Below are 13,507 nucleotides of genomic sequence, written 5' to 3'. Positions count from 1 at the left end.
GGAACAGGGTCTAGGAACGGCCGTTCCTTTGTCAAGTTTTTGGCGTTCCACCATTGCAGAGAGCGATATGTACGGGTGTCTACCAACACCAGGTCTGTGAGCGGACCTTGAGCCTGATTCCACTGTTGTGCTAGACATTCTTGTAGTGGGCGCATTTGCAGTCTTGCGTGAGGAACTATAAAGATGCAAGACGCCATCATGCCTATTAGTTTCATGAACACTCTGGCTTGTAGAGAGTACTGGCATTGAAAAAGGGAGACTAAGTTCTGAATACTTTGAATCCTGGCTTGACTGGGATACGCTAGAGCTGCAGATGTGTCTATGATAGCTCCTAGATATTGATGAGCGTGAGAAGGCTCTAGGTGCGACTTGGTGTAGTTTATTGTAAACCCTAAGTCGTCCAATGTTTGAATTGTTTGTTTTGTGTGTTGTACACACTGGTTGAACGATCTTGCTTTTATGAGCCAGTCGTCGAGGTAAGGGAAGACATGTATTTGTTGTCTTCTGAGATGTGCTGCTACTACTGCTAAGCACTTTGTAAACACTTGTGGTGCTGTTGTGACCCCGAATGGAAGGACTTTGAACTGATAGTGTTGTCCTTGTATGACAAACCTTAGATACTTCCTGTGCACAGGATGTATAGGAATGTGAAAGTAGGCGTCCTTTAGGTCTAGTGTGGACAGAAAATCTCCCTGTTGTAGTAATGGGAGTACTTGTTGTAAAGTGATCATGTGAAAATGATCCGATTGTATGTAGTGGTTGAGGGGCCGGAGGTCGAGAATTGGTCTGAATGTCCCGTCTTTTTGGGGAATTAGGAAGTAAAGGTAGTAAACTCCTGTTCCTTGTTCCTCTAAAGGAACTACTTGAATAGCATATTTTTGTATGAGAGTTCTAGGCAGTAGCCATGTTGGATAATTTGTCTTACCCACCTGTCTGTTGTGATGGAGTTCCAGACAGGTAGGAACTGTGAAAGCCTGCCCCCCACAGGGGTGGAATGCTGTAGGGGAGGCAGAGGGAAGTCACTGTTTGGGAGTGGAAGAGGAGCGGTTGTTGTTATTACCTCTGCCTCTTCCCTTGTTGTTGTTGCCTCTGTATCCTCCTCTATAGTAGCCTTCATTAGAGGAGGTTTGTGTGTGTCTTAAAAGATGATGTGGTCTCTGTACCTGTTTGCTTTGAGCCTCCTCTATAGAAGGAGCGGCGAAAAGAACTTTTATTCTGGGTGGATTGTAATGCACCCATGGACTTAGAAGTGTGGCTCAGGGGTTAGAGGCGGCAGACCCGGAAGCTGAGATCGGCCCTGGACCAGGGTTCAATTCCCCGCCTCGGCGGGTTTTGGGCTCAAAAAAGAATTCCACGGACTCGATAATTCTCGCTCCGGTGCCTTCTCAACTCACGGGTTCACACTCTGCGACTCTGGGCAATAGCTTGCTTAATCTCCACAACGGCCCCTCGCGGCGGGATGCCTGGCTTTCACCTTGTGGATACCCTGCCGGGGTTATCTCACAGGGGAATACCAGGACGGGTTCCCTAAGCAAGCGCCGGGAAACCCTTCGTGGGTAGCTGTGCGCTATATAAGCTCAAATACATACATACATACTTAGCTGTGTCCGTGTCTTTTTTCATCTTCTCTAGTGTGTTGTCTACCTCCGGCCCGAACAACTGGTTTTGATTGAAGGGCTGGTTCAGGATGGTAGTTTGTACCTCTGGTTTAAAACCTGAAATGCGTAACCATGCAGACATGCGTGGAGGAGTGTGGCTCAATGGTTAGAGCGGCAGACCCGGATGCAGATTTCTGGACAGGGACGAGGGTTCGATTCCCACCTCGGCGGGGTCTTGGGCTCAATTTCCTCGGACCTGTCAATTCTCGCCTTGGTGCCTATTCTAATCACAGGCCCCACGCTGCAACTCTGGGCAATAGCTTGCTTAACCTCCACACCGGCCCCAACAGCGCTAAGGATGCCTGGCTTCACCCTGGGGGTGCCCAGGAGTGGACACTTCACAGGGAAAGCCAGGAGGGGTTCCACAGCGGTATGAGTATCAGCGCCAGGAAGCCGCATAGGTGACACCGCAAGGTGACGTCTGGTGACAGTGCGCTCTATAAGTACCATGACATTTACATTTATGACGTCTGAGAATCACGCTAGTATTGACTGCTCTGGATGCTGTGTCAGCTACATCTAGTGCGCATTTAATTGAGGCATTAGATATTAGTTTGCCTTCTTGTAAGAGCTTTGCTGCCTGATCTTTGTATTGATCTGGGAGATGTTCCATTAATTTTTCTAGTTGGTCGTAGTGAGCCCTGTCGTAGTGTGAGAGTAAGGCTTGTGTGTTTGCTATGCACCATATGTTTGCTGCTTGTGCAGCAATCCTTTTTCCCCGACGCATCAATCATTTTTGATTCCTTGTCAGGCGGGGGCGTGTCACCAGAAGTTTGGGAGTTTACTCTTTTACGTGCATTTGACACTACCAAAGAGTCTAGTGGCAGATGTCCCTTAATATAGACCGGATCAGCTGGTGCTGGTCTATACTTTGTTTCTATTCTGGGATGTCCGGGGCATGTTTAATAACTCATTTGATCATAGGTAATATTGGCGTAGACCTTTGTGACTGCTCAAAAGTGTCTAGTAAGAAATCCTCCTCAATTGCATCAGAGTGCATTGACACTCCATGGTAAAGGGCAGCTCTGTTTAATAGATGATTAAACCCAATACTATCTTCTGTAGGGGAAGGTTTTGTTGGGTAGTACTGAGGCTCAGGGATGTCTGGTGCATTGTTTGGTGTAAAACCATATGCCTGGTCCTCCTTGGGATATTGGGGGTTGACATCCTCATCTAAAGGGTATGTTACGTCATTGCCCCCACCTAAATCATACTCTTTGTCAGTGTGGTGTGACGATGCAGGAGATTGACCTGGAGAAGTCATAGGTGCAATGTAAGGATTAGGAGAGGAAGAAGGTGAAGGAGAGTAGGGGTGCATTGGAGAAGTTGCACAGTCCTTTTTGGCAGGAACCACAGGTGGAAGTGGTGTGTCTGCTGGTCTTTTGTTATATGGAATTGCCTCCACATGTCCAGTTTTTGGATTAATATAGACTTTTTTCTGTTTAGGATCTGGTTTAAACAGTTCTTCTTGTTCTATAATCTTCTTCTGCCCCTAACCCCATTCTTGATTATGTAGCGAACAATGGTGATAGGATAAGGATAGTATATCAGGAGCTGTTGGGCAGGTTGCCTAATAATTGAGAAACATGAGGCAGCTTGGGCAACGAAACTACAGGACCCAGATGCAGACCTTGATAGAGCCCTATCCTTAGATAGGCAGGTACTTAGGTCCTCCAATTTGAAGGCTCAACATTTCATGACTGTCTTCAACCTATACTATACACCAGCTAAGTTACATGAGTGGGGGATAAGAGAAGACAGTAAATGTCCTCGATGTCAACAGGATTCGGCTGATTTGGTTCATATGTTCTCTATCTGTGAAAAACTTGTCACAATCAAAACGGAGATAGGGAAATTTCTGGAGGGGCTGCTAGGCTCGAAGATCAGCCTATCCCCAACAGTTATTATATTGAGGATTGATGGCAGACTAGGGCTGAGTGGAAGGAGAGAGGCAGAGGCTTTAATCTTCTTAGCAGCAGCCGTTCTAAGAATCCTGATATCAGCTGCTTGGAAGGATCCCTCTCCCCCCAATTTCTCAATGTGGATGGCCAGATTCCTCACTATACATAACATTGAATCCTCTCTGTATTCTCATAAAGGTAAAAAATTGCGGGATTTCGGTCTTGAAATGTGGGCACCGGTGAAGGCATGGAGGGAGGGTATATCTACTAACGGTGCTTTTAGGTAACTTTTTATTTTTTTTTATTTTTTTATTATTTAGTCTGAATCTTGCCAACCTTTTTTTAAATAGTGGTATATATATATGTAAATAGGTATAAACTGATCTTTTTATATGGATTAAATATTTTATATACCTTTATAAAGGTGGGCAATAACAATATTAAATCTAAAGGCTATATTGATGTATTAACGGGATGTTCTGGTATATGGATTTTTGTGATTTTCTGTCGGTGTATTAAATTTGTATGTCTGTTTTTTATATACCGTCAATTCTCAATAAAAAAAAAATAAATAAATAAAAGTTCTATAATCTTCTTTGGCGTCGATTTTTTCGGTGCCGTTAGAGGTTGATTAGTGTTCTTTGCCTTAGGAGGAGTGATTGAGTCCTGTGGCAATTTCTTCGGTGCCGAAGGTGGTCTAGGCTTGTCTGTATCATACCTTGGAGTCTTTGTTACCAATATTGTAGATTTCGGCTTGGAGACAGGTTTTGTTGGTCCTGCGGCGCCGGAATCTGGCTTCCCTTCTTTATTTTTGGAACCGGAGGGTTTCGGAGTCGAAGCTTTCGGGTCCAGTACGGTTCTTGGCTTCGGCACCGATGTGTCTTTTGGTTCCGGTGCCGAAGGGTCTTTGCCTTTGGGCACCAAAGGGCGTTTTGGCTTCGGTGTCGAAGAAACCTTCGGTGTCGAAGGATGATTCGGTGCCAATGGAGGAGGTGGAATTGGCACATGATGTTTTTTCGGTGCCGAGGCACCGGAAGGCTTAGTCTTTTTCCTCAGAGCCGAGCCCGAAGGCGGGCGTCGGAGGGTAAATTTCAGTCTCGACTGGGCCCATGGGCGGAGTGCCGACCGCTGCCTTTGTCTCGGGTAGTGTATGTTGTGCGGGGGCAGTGATACTCACGGGTTGTCGAGATGGAATCGAATCGTCTGAGTCCTCTGCCCCCGATATGATCTGGGGATCAGGCGAGTCTTCCTCGGCGACGAGTGGAGCCTCGTCCTCGGAGATATCCTCGCTTGGATCTTCCTCCTCGGAGAAGTCTTCTTCGACGATCTCCTCCTCAAAGATGGGCTCCGGTGCTGGCGCTGATCTCCTCATTTCGTGTCGACGGGCCCTCCGATACCGAATTGTCTTCTTCGATCGGAAGGAGGCACAGGCTGTACAGGTTGACTCGTCGTGTTCTGGCGAGAGACAGAGGTTGCAGACCTCGTGATGGTCACTATGAGGGAATTTTGCTCGACATACCGGGTATCTCTTGAATGGAGTTCTGTCCATGAGGCGTAGGCCGCACGGCGCCGATAGGCCCAACGGCCCGCGCCGACGCACCGGAATGTAGCTGGTGATGTCAAAGTCTATTCGATGTCGAAATAAGTTTATCTAAAGTTTCTCGCTTCGAAATTGCAGAAAAAGTCTTTTCTAGCCGGAGCGGAAAACTTTCATCCGAACCCAGTGGCGGAAAAAAACAATCTGAGGATGGAGTCAATGTCCATGCGCAGTATTGTCCAAGGGAGGAGTCACCTATCTCGTGACTACAAAGACTTCTTCCAAGAAGACAACAACCTGCAATCATCTGAGCCCAACACCAGGGGGCGATCTATTGCTAAGTGTAGGATCTGCAGCTCATATGCCTCGAACATAGAGTTTTCACGGTCTTCGAAGAGGATTTCACCTCGAAGCAAATGCCCCTGACATGTGGAGTCCCCCAGGGACCCTCCCTAAGTCCAACTATGTTCAATATTTATATGAGCTCCCTAGCAGGAATCCTATGTTCAGATGGGGTACAGATGATGCCGATGAATCCCAGCTAGTTGTCACTCCTAATCAACAGGACAACTCCGATCCCGGCCTGGCTTCATGTCTTGAGAAGGTATCCAGATGGATGGATAATTCTTTTCTTAAAACTTAAGGGAGCAAAGACTGAGCTTATGCTCCTGGGTCACTCGCCCCCATCAAACATAGACCCCCTGTGGCCCAGTTGTCTGGGCTCACCGCCTGCCCCGAAAAAACAGATCAAGAGCCTGGGTGTCTGGCTTGACTGTAATCTCAACTTTAAGCAACAAGCTCAAAAAGTTGCAGCCAGTTGCTATGGTCTCCTAAGAATGATCAGAGGGATCCTCCCTCTGCTCTCTTTTGTGGCTAGCCGTCTATTAGTTCAAGCTTTTATTTTAATTGTATCACGGCTAATGCCCTCTATTGAGGAGCCCCTCAGGCCTCAACTAAAAGACTGCAAACTTTACAGAATTGTGCAGCTCGCCTTTTATTGAACATCCCTAGACACCTTCAGCGAAACCTGCTCTTCCAATCCAAAAAAGAATTAAAGTTAAGTGTTTGTGCATTGCACACAAGGCACTTACTGGCAAGGGCTCGTCAATGATCCACTCTATGATACAGCCCTACCGACCAAGTAGGGCACTGAGATCTGACAAAAAAGGCCTTATCTTAGTTCCTAAGATCAGGAGATCAAGAACTGGAGGCAGTTTGTTTTCATATAACACGGCTAAGCTCTGGAACCACCTGCCCGACCACATACGGCTCGAGCGTAATTATTTCAACTTCAAGAAACAACTTAAAACTTTTCTTTTCCCTTGATCTGCTATAGCTTTGGGCGCCACTGATAGCGCTGGGATGCCCTTGGGTAACCACTCTCTCTACATGTGCATTTTCATTCATTCATTCATTCATTCATTTGTTCACCTGCAACCTCTGGCTCTGGCGGGACACCGCCCCTCTCTGCACCCGCCGCCCACAGCCTGAGCTCGAGTAGGCAAACGCCACAAGGAGGTCACCCCGGCGATCCTGATCCGAGATCCGGTGACCCTTGACTTGCCTCAAACCTCCAGCTGACGCCTGCAGTCTAAATCCAGAAGGCTCCCCTAACCGCGGACCAGGAGCTGGTAAGAAGATTCGACCCCATAAGGCACCCCTGCACCCAACACCCCATGGCCTTGTGTGCCCAAACCGATGGTGCCTAACGAACACCTGACTTCCCAACTTACCTCTCGAAGTGGTGGTCTAACCCAGAAGACCTTCGTCTCTCTTCCTGCAGTACTTGTGCAAACCGGAGGTTCTCCATTGTAAACAACAGGGCATCCGACGTCGAAACAGCACCCTGCACCAGGCCGCCCTAGTGCAGCTGAGGGTGCACCTTTGGTGCTAATTTGTTTCCCCATTTACCCTGAGCTAAAGTCCAGGAGCTTTGATCCCACAACTCAGTGGCCTGCTTGCCAGCAGCCACCAACCGGAGGCCCCTATACACCATTGGATAGCATTGGGCCTCAGCACACTGCACCCGGCCGCCCTAGTGCCTCGGAGGGTGTAACAAGAGTGCCATCTTGACCCTGGGGACCCCTGAGTATACGCCCAGAACCTCAACTCCCACTACCAAAAACTTACCGCAAAACCTCTAACACTATTTTACTTACTTGTTTTCATGAACTGTCCTAGTGTAGTATATAGGTATACTACTCTGTGTAAGCCTAGTAATCTCAAAAGTTACTTACCTGCTATTCAAGTCTATGTACTGCATTTCTCTGCATCCATACTGTAAATCAAAGTGCATATACAATTATCACTCAAACTGTATTTCAATTGTATTACTACTGTAAAGTACTTTTTGCTTACCTGTGCCAGGCTTGCTTGGTTCTAGAAAATAAAATAACTAAAAGAATATTTTTATACAAAAACAATTGGTCTGAAGTGAGTGTGTAAATTAATTTGCTGATTACGCGTGTGCCACAAATGCTTAACACTGTCCTCTGATAAAGCCTTACTGCTCGACCACACTACCACAAATAAAGAGTAAGGTTCTATCTAACTTTACCTCTGCCTACCTTTGGGGTTCCACTGGACTCTGTGCACACTATACCTCACTTTGGTATAGTATATGGAGAACCAGCTTCCTACAAACGTTTGGTCCTTTTAAAAAAAAGACATAGATAGGCTATCAAATGCATGGCCTAGAGCCATTAAAACCTATGGTATTTCTTAAATACTGCTTGATTATTTACCACGGGACTGCCATCTCAATGGGGAATGATTCAAGCATGTGAATCTATGAAAGATATCCCAATATTGGATAAGCTCTCGCTTCTGGTGAGTTGAGTCTTTCTCCCAGGAAGATCTTTTCTTGTTCTGGTTTTGAAGATGACTTTTCACTGTTTATTGAAAACCCCAGATTGTGAAGCGTTGCTATCGCCATCTCTATGTGCCTACTACATTTGTGTAGAGTTTGCTTTTACCAGCCAGTCGTCTAAATAAGGGTATACATGTATCCCTGGTCTTCTTAAGTGCGTTGTTAACACTCTTGGTGCGGATTTATTCCAAAGGTTAGCATTTTAAATTGGTAGTGTGTTCTAGCCACCACAAAACATAAATGTCTTTTGTGTCTGTGATTCACTGGGATGTAAAGATAAGCATCCTTTAGATCTATAGTTGCCATATAGCCCCCCTTTTGTATGCGAGGTATGACATCTTGCAGCATTGTTATTTTAAATGTTTGTATCATTATGAACTTGTTTACGAAGCACACGTCTTCGATAGGACGTAGGGATCCGCCGGCTGGAGAAGTGTGGCTCACTGGTTAGAGGAGGCATACCCTGAAGCTGAGGTCAGACCCGGGACCAGGGTTCGATTCCCGACGCGGCAGGGTCCTGAACCCAATTCTCCACGGACTCGATAATTCTCGCTTCGGTGCCCACTCTAAGCACGAGTTCACACTATGCAGCTCTGTGCAACAAGCTTGCTTAATCTCCACAACGCCCCCCCCCCCCCCCCCCCCCCCGCGGCGGGATGCCTGGCTTTCACCTTGGGGATGCCCAGCACGGGTGATCTCAAAGGGAAAAACCAGGACGGGTTCCCAAGGCAAGCGCCGAGATGCCCAAGGGTAAAATCGAGCGCTATATAAGAACATACATACATACATACATACATACAGACATATGTTGAATTGTTACCCCAGTTGACCTCGTCCTTGGGCACTCTTTCTATTGCCTTTTTTGTAGGGATTCTTTTACTTCTTGTAGTAGACTGGCTGTTTCTTCTTTTGTGTGGACCACTTTCTTTGGTCCCCTTGCTGGTGGTTGTTTGACCAGTTCCATGCAATACCCAATTATATGATATATTTAAAATTCAACTGTCGACATGTAATAGAACACCAGGATGGCGTGATACTAAGACAGGCTATACAATTATTCTGTTAGAGTGTGACCTATCCATGGGGGGTGGGGGGAGTTTGCTTGTCATGTTTCTTTATTATAACATCTACAGTATTTTAAATACTAGTCAGACTTAGTGGAGGTTGATCTATTATGTTTTCCCCACCAGAGAGGGTTTTGCTCAATATATCATTCCGTATACTACATGTACATCTAAGACCGAGGGAATTAACTGGTCCTGAGTTCACCAACAATCGGCTGATTTGGATCCCCTCCCACCATCACTAGACACTAGCTTGTACCACCAGTGGGTATCAATCCCGAATATGTTTGTAACATTGGGCAGTGGTACATTAGGTGGGTAATAGCACTGACACAGTACTAGGCAGACATAAGAAGTAATGTAAGCATATGTAAGTTTATATTCTGAAATTGTTCCATTGATTTGTTCTAGTGTGGAACCAGATACCTCGGCATGTAAACAATGTTTACTACTTTGAGGTATGATTCTGGTTTATTAAGCATTTTTACATTAGAACAGATATGTCTGATCCATATAGTAAATTGGCCTCTTTATGCTTTCCCCACTGTTAGGTGAAGTGGCAGGTGGCATTTCTTGTCCTGAGGAGATTCTTGCAGATTGATTATAGGGTTAAAACGTTCACAATTTTAAAAGGGTTTGTTTGCCATTCAATACAATTGTAGGCAGGAATCCGTAAATAAATTGCAAACCGTTTTTGTATTTACAAACTCTGAGGACATGTATCAGTCTATATATCACTGAAAATGTTGCACATTATCACACTTTGAGCACGGCTCCGTCTGCACTTTTCTGATTTCACGTATATGTCACAAGCTACCTATTTTTGGAGAATAAATGAAGAATAGTGATATGTATAAACAGAAAGTCATTAATTGCAATAAACAGATTCTCACTAATCCATTCTATTAATTTACATTGGGTACCCCGGGTTTGGGTTTAAGGGTTGGGTCCTGTGTTCTTGTTATACTTATTTCTTCAAGAGCATTGGTCTACAGACCTTTGTTGTAGAAGGCCTTAGAAATGTCAGCAAGTTCGGTTAGAATGGGAAGCTGATGAAGCAGCAGCCTAGGAGACAATTAGGGAGGAAGTATTTACATCATCACTGAGCCCTTGGTTGGTGGCACCTCTACTATGATATTCAACTTCATGGCCCCTAACACCAGGACATCTTGGAATTAAAAAAAATCCTTCACTGGAGGGATTCTAGCAGAAGGGTCAATACGCAAGGTAGGTGTATAAGAAGTGTGTGTTCCATCACATGCAAGTCTCCTGTAAGGCAATGGTGAGACGCATCCTTTCCTTTTATATCATCTGAGAGCTTAAATGACCAGGAACTGAAAATAATTCAGGGTTTGACGTTGGAATAAGTGCCTCCTAGAGCCTAGGCAGAAAATGAGCATATACTGAACGCCTGTTGTAACTGGTATGAGCAAAAGAGATCCTGGAGAATAACCCCAAGTCCTTCCAGCAGGGTTGGGCTCGTCTGTGGTGGTCACCTGATTACAAGACAATCAAAGGGACTAGTGATCTGTATGATGGCTCAACTGGAGATCTCTAGACACAGCCATTGTATTGAGTTATGCTTGCCACTGGAGGTAGCACAGGGATCTCTCTAACCTGGAGCACCCTCAACAGAGGCACAGAGAAATGTGAGGTTTTCACACGAGGCTTCCATAAGCCAGAGTGAACGAATAGTCCAGAACAGACAAAAGGGCAGGCCTCACTCAGATATTTACTCCATTCTCACAACAGAGTTGTCAGCCCAACATCTTACCCCTGCTATACTCTAATTGGCAGTGGTCAGGAAGACTTACCAGAGGCGCCTTGTTAAGAAAAGGCCTCATGGAATTTCTAAAGCCAGCCCGGCTTCCATCCTCAAGCTTCAGAGTCTGGATCTCCTCCCATGGTACCATCAACAGAACAGAAGAGATGCAGCACAAAGCAATAAGATGGAGACTAGTGCACACAGGGCAGCCAAAGATCGACGGAGTACTTGAGCATGCAGGCAGTCAACAAAGCCACCAGAATGAAGCACTGTGTGATATATATGAAGGATTATCAGAAGGTACGGTGCTGTGAGGCATGTCTTTGGGTGACCCTTATCCCAAGCATCTCGGTTAAGTTTCATAAGTTTTGATAAAACCTAAAAAAATAGTGGAAGAGGTGGAGCACACCGGCCAGGGCGGCTGTTTCCGGAACACAGCGGTTCACGGTTTGATCCCCGGCGGCAGGGTAGCCCAGCACCATGTGACTCTGGGCAATAGCTCGCTTAATCTTCCAGACGGCCCCCAGCGCCTTGACACCCTTACGGGTAATTGTTTGCGCTTTACAAATACTGGATTTATTTATTAATTGCTGGATTGGTTCAGGATTTTAGGTTATGTATCTGTGCTAACAAAACATATGCGTTCTCCTTTTCAAGTTTTCGGCATCAATAAAAACAGTGACATTCTCACCCGATCGTCCAATCATCACTTATGTATATTAATGTCACATCATAAAATGCACATTTAATATTAGGAAGTATGGAGGAGATGAGTATGGGGGGAAAAGAAGCGGGCACTGGGGAAAGCGGGCTCTCTGAGTATATTGCACCTTTAACAACTTACCGTCGACTCTTTCTTGTGTGCACCATCAAGCATGTTGGATGTGCAGGCAGATGGTGGTGGGGTGACGCCTTGTTGAGCCCGATCATCAGGTGTTGAAGGGCCCACAGGTTTCTGAGCAGCCTCACGCTGAGAGCGGGTCTCTGCAGGAGGGCTACACTTCGAGGCACCCAGCTGTGGAGAGGAGGCACTCATCTCCCAGGAGAGCCGATCGTCTGCCACCACACCTGCAGGTCCTGCCTTCTGCCAAGTATCCCTTTGGGTCCGGTCAACAGTCAAACCTTTGGGTTTCACTACACCCATAGTCTCATAAGTTGCAATATCACCCAAAAATAAATTCACTGGGTGGCCTTGGGGAGAATCTCGGTCTGAATCCTGAGATATATGATCCCCTGAGACAGAGCTGCCTTGTGCAGTGTTCCCTGCTCTTCCATCTCCCTCAGCCAGGTTTCTTCCTACTGGCTCGATGCTATCTAGGCGGTCAGAAAGCGATGGGGTTCTGGACACATTTCGCCCGTGAGTAGGAGACTGGGCAGACTCATAAGATCCGACTGGAATGCTTGCAATAGCAGCTTTCACCTTTTGGGGAGGCTTTGGCAGGCTTCTCTGCATCTTCGGACTCACCATATTGAAGGACATGGAACCTAAACAGAAAATAAATTAAATTGGAGAAACAGTTCAAATTCAGAAAGCTGTGCCCACCATCCAATCACTTAACATTGCTGCTATAGCACCACAGGGCTGCACATTGTTTCATTATCTGTCCAGTACTACAAAGGAATATGCTACTTACCAGTATGCATCTGTTCTTGGCATGTAGGGCTGCTGACATTCATATCTGTGCATAGATCGCCGCCTAGTGTTGGGTCTGGATGATTGCACATTGTTGTCCTGGAAGAGTCTTCGAAGTATCACGAGATAGGTGGCTCCTCCCTCGGACTACAGTGCGCATGGGCATCCTCTCCATCCTTAGATTGTTTTTTGCCATTGTGGCAGAGATGGAGTATAGTATAGTAAGAGATGGCCATGCAAAGAATGAATGCTACAGCTGCGACAGGCACCGGGGAGGCGGGTGGGCGGTATGAATGTCAGCAGCCCTACATGCCAAGAACAGATGCATACTGGTAAGTAGTATATTCCGTTCGAGGCATGTGGGCCGCTGAATTCATATCTGTGCATAGAATGTATAGCAGTATCTCCCTTAGCGGTGGTTGCCCGTGCCAGCTGTAGCAGTCTGAAAAAGAGTTTTGAGAACAGCCTGTCCTACAGCAGCTTGCTGTTTGGAATGTACATCTACACAATAGTGTTTGGTAAATGTATGTGTGGTTGACCATGTGGCTGCTCTACAAATTATGTGTAAAGGAATATTTCCTAGGAAAGCCATGGATGCCCCTAGTTTGCGTGTAGAATGCGCCCTAGGGGGAACTGTTGAGGTGCGTTTTGCCTTTAAGTAACATATCTGAATGCACTTAACGATCCATCTGGCTATACCCGATTTAGAAATAGGATTGTCTTTGTGTTGTGGTGAGAAAGCAACAAACAACTGTTTTGTCTTTCCAAATGCCTTAGTTCTATCTATATAGTATAGCAGAGCTCTTTTGACATCTAGAGTATGCAAGGCCCTTTCAGCAACTGTCTGTGGATTTTGAAAGAAAACTGACAGGTCTATTGTTTGATTTATATGAAAATGGGATACCACTTTTGGCATGAATTTAGGGTTTGTTCTGAGAACTACTCTATTTGCATGTACTTGAATGAATGGCTCTTGAATAGTTAGGGCTTGCAGCTCACTAACTCTTCTAAGTGAAGTAATGGCAATAAGGAAAGCCACGTTCCAAGTAAGAAATTGTAGTTCACATGAGTGTAGTGGTT

General features: G+C 45.9%; 1 protein-coding gene across 2 annotated transcripts in view; it reads right to left on the bottom strand.

Annotated features, from left to right (window-relative positions):
• Window positions 1-13,507, bottom strand: part of CIC (capicua transcriptional repressor) — a 445,344-nt gene that overhangs the window by 81,669 nt on the left and 350,168 nt on the right. For both annotated transcript variants that reach the window (XM_086933054.1, XM_086933055.1), the window contains exon 16: window positions 11,639-12,279. In XM_086933054.1, coding sequence (XP_086789180.1) covers window positions 11,639-12,279 — 641 coding nt within the window. The remainder of the gene's footprint in view (window positions 1-11,638; window positions 12,280-13,507) is intronic.

The sequence above is a fragment of the Lissotriton vulgaris genome, chromosome 7 (assembly GCF_964263255.1).
Source record: "Lissotriton vulgaris chromosome 7, aLisVul1.2, whole genome shotgun sequence".
NCBI lineage: Eukaryota > Metazoa > Chordata > Amphibia > Caudata > Salamandridae > Lissotriton > Lissotriton vulgaris.
This window is presented reverse-complemented; position numbering and strand designations above follow the sequence as displayed.